The sequence below is a fragment of the Macrotis lagotis genome, chromosome 1 (assembly GCF_037893015.1).
Source record: "Macrotis lagotis isolate mMagLag1 chromosome 1, bilby.v1.9.chrom.fasta, whole genome shotgun sequence".
In the NCBI taxonomy this organism is placed as follows: Eukaryota; Metazoa; Chordata; class Mammalia; order Peramelemorphia; family Peramelidae; genus Macrotis; species Macrotis lagotis.
The window spans coordinates 929,405,595-929,414,664 of NC_133658.1; the positions used below are offsets into that span (position 1 = coordinate 929,405,595).

The 9,070-nt window shown below is 67.6% G+C and overlaps 2 protein-coding genes across 3 annotated transcripts; one reads left to right on the plus strand and one right to left on the minus strand.

The window, feature by feature from the left end:
• Window positions 1–1,159: 1,159 nt before the first annotated feature.
• Window positions 1,160–4,751, minus strand: ACP4 (acid phosphatase 4). Its single transcript, XM_074220124.1, has 10 exons — window positions 4,519–4,751; window positions 4,329–4,427; window positions 4,156–4,242; window positions 3,943–4,080; window positions 2,773–2,871; window positions 2,529–2,624; window positions 2,319–2,451; window positions 2,152–2,234; window positions 1,787–1,917; window positions 1,160–1,549 (listed from the first exon to the last, which is right to left on the minus strand). The coding sequence occupies exons 1-10, from the start codon at window positions 4,630–4,632 to the stop codon at window positions 1,252–1,254; spliced, it is 1,278 nt and encodes a 425-aa protein (XP_074076225.1). The 5' UTR covers window positions 4,633–4,751; the 3' UTR covers window positions 1,160–1,251.
• A 1,338-nt stretch (window positions 4,752–6,089) lies between these two features.
• NR1H2 (nuclear receptor subfamily 1 group H member 2) lies at window positions 6,090–8,764 on the plus strand. Of its 2 annotated transcripts, XM_074220123.1 has the most exons (9): window positions 6,094–6,182; window positions 6,269–6,360; window positions 6,483–6,620; window positions 6,708–6,998; window positions 7,124–7,386; window positions 7,463–7,642; window positions 7,738–7,837; window positions 7,918–8,126; window positions 8,249–8,764. In XM_074220123.1, exons 2-9 carry the CDS (start codon window positions 6,312–6,314, stop codon window positions 8,393–8,395), a joined length of 1,377 nt encoding a protein of 458 aa, XP_074076224.1. In that variant the 5' UTR covers window positions 6,094–6,182; window positions 6,269–6,311; the 3' UTR covers window positions 8,396–8,764. The 2 variants fall into 2 exon arrangements, with proteins under 2 accessions (XP_074076223.1, XP_074076224.1); XM_074220122.1 differs by having other exon boundaries at window positions 6,090–6,360.
• The last annotated feature ends 306 nt before the right edge of the window (window positions 8,765–9,070 follow it).

Below are 9,070 nucleotides of genomic sequence, written 5' to 3' on the forward strand. Positions count from 1 at the left end.
CTGGGGGTGCTGGGGAGCCCCAGCGGCGCCAGAGTGATGCCCTGGGGGGCCCTAGAGGGGAGACGGCCCCGTGAGGGCAGGAGCACCCCCAGCTTCACGCGGGGAAACGGAGGCAAACGGGGGCGAAGGGCGAATTCGAACTCCGATCTCGTAGCTTGTGGGTCTGGTCACACAGGGTGCCGGCCGCAGGCCCCGCCCCTCCGGAGGCCCCGCCCCCTCCAGGGCCCTCTTCCTGCGCAGGCGCCTAGCGGGAGAGGCGGGGCCCGGCGACCACGTGACCGTCCGCTCGCAGGCCCCGGGGCAGGCGGCGCGCTGGGGGGGCGAGAACGGGGCTGAGCCCCCCCCCGTGCGCGTGCACAGAGACCCCCCCCATGCACGCACGCGCGCGCGTGCGCAGTCTCACGCACACGCACCCATGCTCATACCCCCACACTCACATGTGCACTCACACCCCCACATTCACATGCTCACACACATGTGCACACACTCCACACGTATTCACACAATGCACCCCACACTGACATGTGCACACATTCACATGCTCACACGCATGTGCACACACTCCAACACAATGCACCCCCACACTGACATGTGCACACCCCCACATTCACATGCTCACACACATGTGCACACACTCCACACGTATTCACACAATGCACCCCCACACTGACATGTGCACACCCCCACATTCACATGCTCACACACATGTGCATACACTCCACACGTATTCACACAATACACCCCCACGCTGACATGTGCACACACTCACACCCCCCACATTCACATGCTCACACACATGTGCACACACTCCACACGTATTCACACAATGCACCCCCATGCTGACATGTGCACACACTCACACCCCCATTCACATGCTCACACACATGTGCATACACTCCACACGTATTCACACAATGCACCCCCATGCTGACATGTGCACACACTCACACCCCCATTCACATGCTCACACACATGTGCACACTCCACACGTATTCACACAATGCACCCCCACGCTGACATATGTACACACTCACACCCCCACATTCACATGCTCACACACATGTGCATACACTCCACACGTATTCACACAATACACCCCCACATTCACATGCACACACATATGCCCCCCCACACACTCATGTATTCTCACTCAGTCACACACAGACCACACGACCCTTCCCAGGACTGCACTTCCACAGTTTATTCGCACCCTCCTCCCGCCCACAGGGAACCCCAGAATCCAGGGTCCTGTCAGACGGGTCCTTCACCCGGGCCCTGGGAGTCCCGGCTCCACAGGACAGCCCCGAGCCCCAGGCTGAGGACGCCGAGCACCCCCACGGCCCCCGCCAGCAGGGGCACGGCGGCCCGGCCCGTCGGAGGGGCGTCCTCAGTCGGGGGGTGGCAGGGCAGACCCCCCGGGGGTGGTCGGACCGGGGCGGTGAGCCTGCGGAAGCGGCCCAGCGGGCACGGGGAGGGGCAGCCCGGCAGCTCCAGGGGCAGGGGTGGCTGAGAAGAGTCGTTCCGGTAGAAGAGAGAGACGGTGACGTTCCTGGGGATAGGAGGACGGGTGAGGGGGCACCGAGGACCCGGCCCCCTCTCCCGCCGGCCAGGGCCCCCAGAGATCCGGCCGAACTTGGCGGGACCAGGGAAGACACCGAGGTGCAGAGGCGCTCTCCTTCTCGGTGCCCACCCTCCCTCCATCTCCAGCCAGAACAGCAGAGACCCCCACCGGGGGACGGCGGTCGCCCGGCACGGCCTCTGGCCTGGCCCACTCCTGACCGCCTACCCCTCGTCCTCCTCTGACTCTGGCTCTCCCGGGCGCTTCCGGAACTCAAAGCCGAGGCAGGCAGCATAAGGTGGGTGGTGCCCGTCGTAGAGACCCAGGGCCCCTTGGAGGGCCAGTAGGGTGCTGTCATGCTAGGGGAGAGGAACCCAGTGGTCGGGGTTCATCTGGGACCCCACTCCCCCAAGGAACCCCAGCTGAAAAATTTCCTTCCGCTTTGGAGAAAGGTGCCTCCCCAGTACCCGCCCCGAGTCACCCCGTGCCCCATGGCCAAGCCCTTCCCCCCCTTGCTGGCCATGCCCTCAGCAGCCGGGGTCTGCCGTGACCCTCTGAGTCCTCCCCCAGAGTGCTGCTCTCCCCCCACTCACAGCTGAGTACATAATCATCTTGAGAGGCAGTCCTTGGGCCTGGGCCTGGCTGAAATTGGTCAGGATGGCATCGAGCAGGATTCCTGGGTCGGAACAGAGGCAGACGGCATGGGATCCGGCCCTCCTGTCCTCCTCCCTCTGGCTCCCAGACCCCGCTCCCCACTCACCTCCAGTGAGCTGCGCCTTCTCCTCTGCCTTTGGAGGGCCTATGTGGGCACGAACGTCCAGGGCCGAGACCTGGGCCAGAGACTGGAGCACCTCTGGGGTGGCCCACTCTGGGAGAGGGAGCTGGTGGGCTCGCTAGTGAAGAAGGAAGCGCGAGGTTGGGGGACGTCCAGGGCCTGGAGCGGGGCACGGGGGACAGTGGGGGGACCTACCTGACAGGACAGTGTGTCCAGAACCTTCCAGGCCCTGTGGAGGGGCCCCTCAGCCAGGGACAAGCCTGTCAGGTTCCCCAGATGCACCAGGAACTCCTGGGGGTGGGAGGAGCCCCAGCTAGAGGGAGGGAGCCCGGAGGCTTCCACCACCACAGCTCGGCCCCTGGACGCGGCCCCACCCCCCTTCCCATGGGGAGCAGTCCCAGGGAGCCCCATGCCGCCCTCCCTTGCCTTCCCCCCTCACTCTCCAGCCCTCTAGGGCTGCCCGGTATTCTTCTCCTGCCACTGTCTCCTCCAGAAGTTTCTGGTATTGGGAACATCCCTGGGTCCGGAACTTTAGCAGCTGCAGACAGGACAGAAGCAGGGAGCCTCAGAGCAGAACCTCTGCTCATGGACAGGTGGCTCCCTCCCTCCCAAAGCTTTCTCAGCCTCACTCTTTCCTTTAGGATCAACAAGGAAAGCAAATCCCATTTCCATTGCAGGTCCCAGGCTGAGTGCCCCACGCCATCCATCCATCCATCCATCCATCCATCCATCCATCCATCCCCTCCCCTCCCTCCATCCTTCCCTCCCCTCCCTCCCTCCCTCCCTCCATCCCTCCCTTCCCTCCCTCCATCCATCTATCCCACCCTCCATCCCTCCCCTCCCTCCATCCATCCATCCCACCCTCCATCCATCCATCCTTCCCTCCCTCCCCCCATCCCTCCCTCCCCTCCCTCCCTCCCTCCATCCCTCCCTCCCTCCATCCATCCATCCATCCCACCCTCCATCCATCCATCCCTCCATCCATCCCTCCCCTCCCTCCCTCCCTCCATCCATCCCACCCTCCATCCATCCATCCCTCCCTCCCTCCATCCATCCCTCCCCTCCCTCCCTCCATCCCACCCTCCATCCATCCATCCCTCCCTCCATCCCCTCCCTCCCTCCATTCATCCCTCCCTCCCTCCATCCATCCCTCCCTCCCTCCATCCCTTCCATCCATCCATCCCTCCCTCCCTCCCTCCATCCTTCCCTCCATCCCTTCCTCCCTCCATCCACCCATCCATCCATCCCTCTCTCCATCCCTCCCCTCCCTCCCTCCATTCATCCATCCATCCCTCCCCTCCCTCCATCCCTCCCTTCAGGAGATGCCTGCCTCAGGCTGCTCCAGTTTCTCTGGAGGCTCCTAGGGGGTCCAGCCCTTTCTGGAGATAGTAGTTTGCCTAGCAGCTCATCTGCCCATCTCCAGATGGTTATCTGTTTGGGTATCTCTCTCTGACCATCCATCCTTTTCCTCCAGCCTCCCTATCTCACCTAGGCTCTATCCCTAGGCTGTCTCTGTCTCTGGCATCTCATGGTGGAGGTGTCTCTCTCTATCTGTCTCTGTCTCTGCCCTCCACCTCTAAGCTGGTCCCTCCCCTTCCAAAGCCCTGACCTTGTCTTCAGTGGCTGGAACGGTGTGAACAGGCACTGGCATCCAGCCAGGGGTGAGGGGAGGCCTCGGGAAGAGCCCTGCCAGGTTGGCTAGGGCGCTCTGCAGAGTCCGGTCATAGTCGGTACTTCGCACATACAGCTGAGGAGGAAGGGGAAGAGGTTTAGAGACCCGGGAGGCAAGAGAGGGGGAGCTGAGGCCAGACTTTCTCCTTACCTCTTCTCGCCGATACTCCTGGCTCAGGAAGTCGCCATATCTGGCCCTCAGGAAGCGACCAAGCTCAATCTGCTGCTGGACCCCCTCCTGAAGATGGGGGGTGTGGGAGTTTAGAGGAGTGAAGAAGCCATGGGGAGCCTGGGTTGCCCTCCCACATACTCTGGTCTCCTCACCTGAGTGAGTTGGCCAAGCCCATAGGGCCAGATAGCCTTGTCCTTGTGGGGATCTGTTGGGTAGGAGTCCAGGGGGGCACGGTCACCATGGCGATAGACCTGGGGAAATTGGGGAGGTCTGAGACTGAGACCAATTCAGTGGAGACCCAGGGCTGTGGCACAAACAGGAACAGGGGTATGGATGCCTCACCACGGTCACAAAAAGCAAGGGGTCCCTGGGGGATTTGGGCCAACTCCCCCAGGATATCAGGGGCAGCAGAAACAGCAGGAGCACCAGGGAGCTCAGGTGCTGGTGACCCCCCATCTTGGTTCTCTTGCCTTTGCTCCCAGAGAGAATAGCAATAGCTGAGCAACTGGGCCCCAATCCTGTCTCACTCCCACCTCTGGCTGCCTGCCCCACCCAGTCATTACCTCCCCACCACCCCCAACCCCTAATCATTACCCACAGGGTCAAGTCCAGACGGCTCCCATCAGCACAGAAGGCCACCCCCAGCCTTCCCTGGAGTCTGGCTGAAATCCTGAGGCAGATAGACAGATGGAGGGGCAGCCAAATAGACAGACAGACAGGCACATAGGCATGTAGATGAAGAGAGACAGGCAGATGGCTATACAGACAGAGTTCTAGATGGATGGACAGAGAGATGGTTCGGAAACAGGCATCTAGTTGAAGACAGAGATGGGCAGGTGGACATACAGATCTTTTTTCTTTTTTAAAACTTTATTTATTGAAGGCAATGGGGTTAAGCGACTTGCCCAAGGCCACACAGCTAGGTCATTATTAAGTGTCTGAGGCTGGATTTGAACTCAGGTCCTCCCGACTCCAGGGCTGGTGCTCTATCTATCTACTGTGCCCCCTAGCTGCCCCCCTCCCATATATAGATTCGGAGATGGGTTTGCAACCAGATGACAGACGGACCACCAGATGGAGAGCTGGGTGGATGGGCAGACAGACGGGCAGCCAGATGGATCTGCACGGACAGACAGATGGAGAGACAGGCAGGTAGATGGGCAGGCAGGTGACCACAGACTTCTAGGTGGACAGATGGGTTTGCAGACAGCGACTGGCAGCTGGGCACAGCCAGGTGCGTGGTCAGCTAGATGGACAGAGACGGGTTTGTAGACAGACAGACACGACTTTCGATGGACAGTGGGCGCTGGCGGCTGGTGGGCAGTCGGTGGGCCCGCCGCCCCCTCCCATCGCTGTTTTTATTTGGGGGGGGGTCTGGCTGTTTCCGTGGTGGGGGGTCGCTTGCGTTGAATGCCTGGCTGAGCGGCCCCGGGCATCCTGGGCTCTGCCCCCCGCCCCGTCCCCCCAGACTGCCGGGGCCGGCAGAGGGGCTGCCAAGGGGGCCACGCGGACCGGCCGAACGGCCCAAGGCAGCCCCGGCGGGGTGCTGAGGCCCCAGCGCCGGAGGGTCGCGCGCGTGGGCCCGGGCCCCGGGAAGGCGTGGGTGCCCACGTGGCCCGGGAGGTCAGCGCGCCTCGGAACTGCTCAGCGCCGGCTCGCCCACGGCCCGGGCCGGCAAAGGAGAGGGGCCTTCCGGGAAGGTCAGGACCTGCTTCCGGCAGAGGGCGGAAGGAGGTCAGGCGGACTCCGCCCCGGCCGGCCCAGCCCGGCGTCACGTGGGGTCCGGCCCAGGCCGGGCGGAAGTGACGCGCGACTGGGGTTGCCGGAAGAAGTGGCGAAGTTACTTTTCGCGGGGCGAGCCCGGGGGGGACGCCTGGAGGCGGCGGCCGCGGGCAGGGCCGTGAGCGACAGCGGCCGAGAGGGACAGGGCCCGGCCTTCGGGGGCGGCCGCCGAGAGGAGCCTGCGCGCTGGGCCCGGAGCCGCGGCCGGCGCCACCATGAGCCGGGTAAGGGGGGAGGGGCGGGGGCGGGCCGGGGGCCGGGCCAGGGGGGGGCCGGGGAAGGGTCTGGAGGCCTCCGTTTCCCCCCGCAGGAGCCCCCCGCCTCCCCCGAGGCTCGCCTGCGGTGACGGCGCCATGGCTTCGCCCGGAGGCGCCCCGGGGACCCCCGCCGCCCCCGCCCCCGGTGAGTACCCGGCCCCGCCCCGCGGGGGTGACTGGGGCGCCCCAGGGCGGAGGGGGGGAGAGCCTGGCTGTGAGGGGCGGGGTGGGGGGCCCGGACCCCCCTCAGGCTCGTCCCTCCCGCAGCCGCCGCCGACGCCGACGGGGCCCCCAGGTGCATCAAGGAGGAGGGGCCCGAGCCGGGCATGACCGGGACCGGGCCCCCCAGCGGCGAGCCCGACGGGCCCGTCCCCACGGCCGGGGAGGCCTCGGCCTGCGGCTTCGGTAAGACCCGGGGGCGGGGGGCCGCGGCCAGGCGGGGGTCCCCGCGCCCCCCCGAGCCGCCCCGAGCCGGGCCTGTGTCTCCCGCAGCCGCCGCGGCGGAGGAGCCGGAGCCGGAGCGCAAGCGCAAGAAGGGCCCGGCGCCCAAGATGCTGGGCCACGAGCTGTGCCGCGTGTGCGGGGACAAGGCCTCGGGCTTCCACTACAACGTGCTCAGCTGCGAGGGCTGCAAGGGCTTCTTCCGGCGCAGCGTCGTACGTGGGGGGGCGCGGCGCTACGCCTGCCGCGGGGGCGGGGCCTGCCACATGGACGCCTTCATGCGCCGCAAGTGCCAGGAGTGCCGACTGCGCAAGTGCCGCGAGGCGGGCATGCGCGAGCAGTGTGAGTGCGGGGGCGGGGCGGGGCGGGGCCTCCCGCCGCGGGGCGGGGCCTCCCGCCGCGGGGCGGGGCCTCCCGCCGCGGGGCGGGGCCTCCCGCTGAGCCCGCCCCCGCCCCCTCCCCCCCAGGCGTCCTGTCCGAGGAGCAGATCCGCAAGAAGAAGACGCAGAAGCACCAGGCCCCGGCGCCCCCGGGCACCGCGGGCACCGCGGGCACCCCGGGCCCGGGCCCCGCCGACTCCCCGTCCACCTCCCTGGAGGCCGGCGGCGCGGGCCCGGAGGACGGGGCCGGGGCCCAGCTCACCCCGGACCAGAAGCTCATGATCCAGCAGCTGGTGGCGGCGCAGCTCCAGTGTAACAAGCGCTCCTTCTCGGACCAGCCCAAGGTCACGGTGAGGACCCGGCCCGGGGGGCGGGGCCGCGGGACCCTCGGCCTCGCCCGTCACCGGCCGCCCGCTCTCTCCGCAGCCCTGGCCGCTGGGGGCCGACCCGCAGTCGAGGGACGCCCGGCAGCAGCGCTTCGCCCACTTCACGGAGCTGGCCATCATCTCGGTGCAGGAGATCGTGGACTTCGCCAAGCAGGTGCCCGGCTTCCTGCAGCTGGGCCGCGAGGACCAGATCGCGCTGCTCAAGGCCTCCACCATCGAGGTCCTCCCCGCCCGGGGGTGGGGGTGGCGGGGCGGGTGGGGGCGGAGCCTGGGGTCCGGCCCAGCTCACCCCGGCCTCCCCCGCCCTCACCCCAGATCATGCTGCTGGAGACGGCCCGGCGCTACAACCACGAGACGGAGTGCATCACCTTCCTCAAGGACTTCACCTACAGCAAGGACGACTTCCACCGGGCGGGTAGGGGCGCGGGGCCACCCGGGGTGGGGGCGGGGCGGGGCGGGGCAGAGCCCGAGGCCAGCCCCTGCCGTGCCCCCCAGGCCTGCAGGTGGAGTTCATCAACCCCATCTTCGAGTTCTCCAGGGCCATGCGGCGGCTGGGCCTGGACGACGCCGAGTACGCGCTCCTCATCGCCATCAACATCTTCTCGGCCGACCGGCCCAACGTGCAGGAGCCCAGCCGCGTGGAGGCCCTGCAGCAGCCCTACGTGGAGGCGCTGCTGTCCTACACCCGCCTCAAGATGCCCCAGGTAGCCGGCGCCGCCCCCCAAGCTGGGCCCCGGGCGCCCCCCGGCCCCCCCGGGCCCCGGGCGCCCCCCGGCCCCCCCCCGGGCCCCGGGTGCCCCCCAACGGCTCTCCCCCCCCCCCCCAGGACCAGCTCCGGTTCCCGCGGATGCTGATGAAGCTGGTGAGCCTGCGGACGCTGAGCTCCGTGCACTCGGAGCAGGTGTTCGCGCTGCGCCTCCAGGACAAGAAGCTCCCCCCGCTGCTGTCGGAGATCTGGGACGTCCACGAGTGACCGAGAGGCTCCCCGCGGTCCGCCCTCCACCCCCCGGCAGGCCCCGCGGCCAGTGAGCCGGGCCGGCCCCCGCAGGCCGGCGGCAGGCTCCGGCCCGGGCCCTGGGGCCCAACGCGAGCTCCCGGCCGGACCTGGGCCGTGGCCCGGGCCCGGCTCTCCCGCTCGTCTCCCCGGCGAGGGGCGGCGGGTCGTCGACCTTGACTGTTGCCCCCTGGCACTTACCTTTCCCGTCCTCCCCTGCTTACACAGCGCCATGCACCTTGAAGGGAAGGGGGTGCCCCGACTCGGCCCGGGCTGGGGCCTCCGGGAGACGAGGGCCCCCGCCACTCCTGATATTTAATAAACCAGACAAAGGAAAGTCTTAATAAAGACCTCAAAGAGCGTCCGCCGCGTCCTGGCGTGGTGGGGGGCGGGCTGGCGGGGGGCCGGGCTGGGGCCCAAGGCCGGGGGGGGGGGGGGGGGGCAGCATCTAGTAGGCGCTTCCTGCATGCGCCGGCGCCGAGGACAGGAGGGGGCAGCAGCGGGGTGCAGGGGCAGCCTGGGCAGGGGCCTCCGGGAGAGGGCGCACGCTGACGCCGCCGGGCAGCCCTGACCCCCGAGGGGCCCCGGCCCGGGGGATCTCCCGGAGGAGCGCGGGGGGCGGGGCTGGCGAGCCGCCCGGGGCACGGGGCCGCT

Bases quoted from the DNA above. Each gene is read 5' to 3' on its own strand.
- ACP4 (XM_074220124.1), bottom strand. From the start codon at position 4,632: ATGGGGGGTCACCAGCACCTGAGCTCCCTGGTGCTCCTGCTGTTTCTG. The intron at 2,625-2,772 runs GTGAGGGGGGAA...TCCCACCCCCAG, and splicing joins CAGCCCTAGAGGGCTGGAGA to GAGTTCCTGGTGCATCTGGG. The intron at 1,550-1,786 runs GTAGGCGGTCAG...TCCTATCCCCAG, and splicing joins GAGTCAGAGGAGGACGAGGG to GAACGTCACCGTCTCTCTCT.
- NR1H2 (XM_074220122.1), top strand. From the start codon at position 6,174: ATGAGCCGGGTAAGGGGGGAGGGGCGGGGGCGGGCCGGGGGCCGGGCC. The intron at 6,361-6,482 runs GTGAGTACCCGG...TCCCTCCCGCAG, and splicing joins CCCCGCCGCCCCCGCCCCCG to CCGCCGCCGACGCCGACGGG. The intron at 8,127-8,248 runs GTAGCCGGCGCC...CCCCCCCCCCAG, and splicing joins CCCGCCTCAAGATGCCCCAG to GACCAGCTCCGGTTCCCGCG.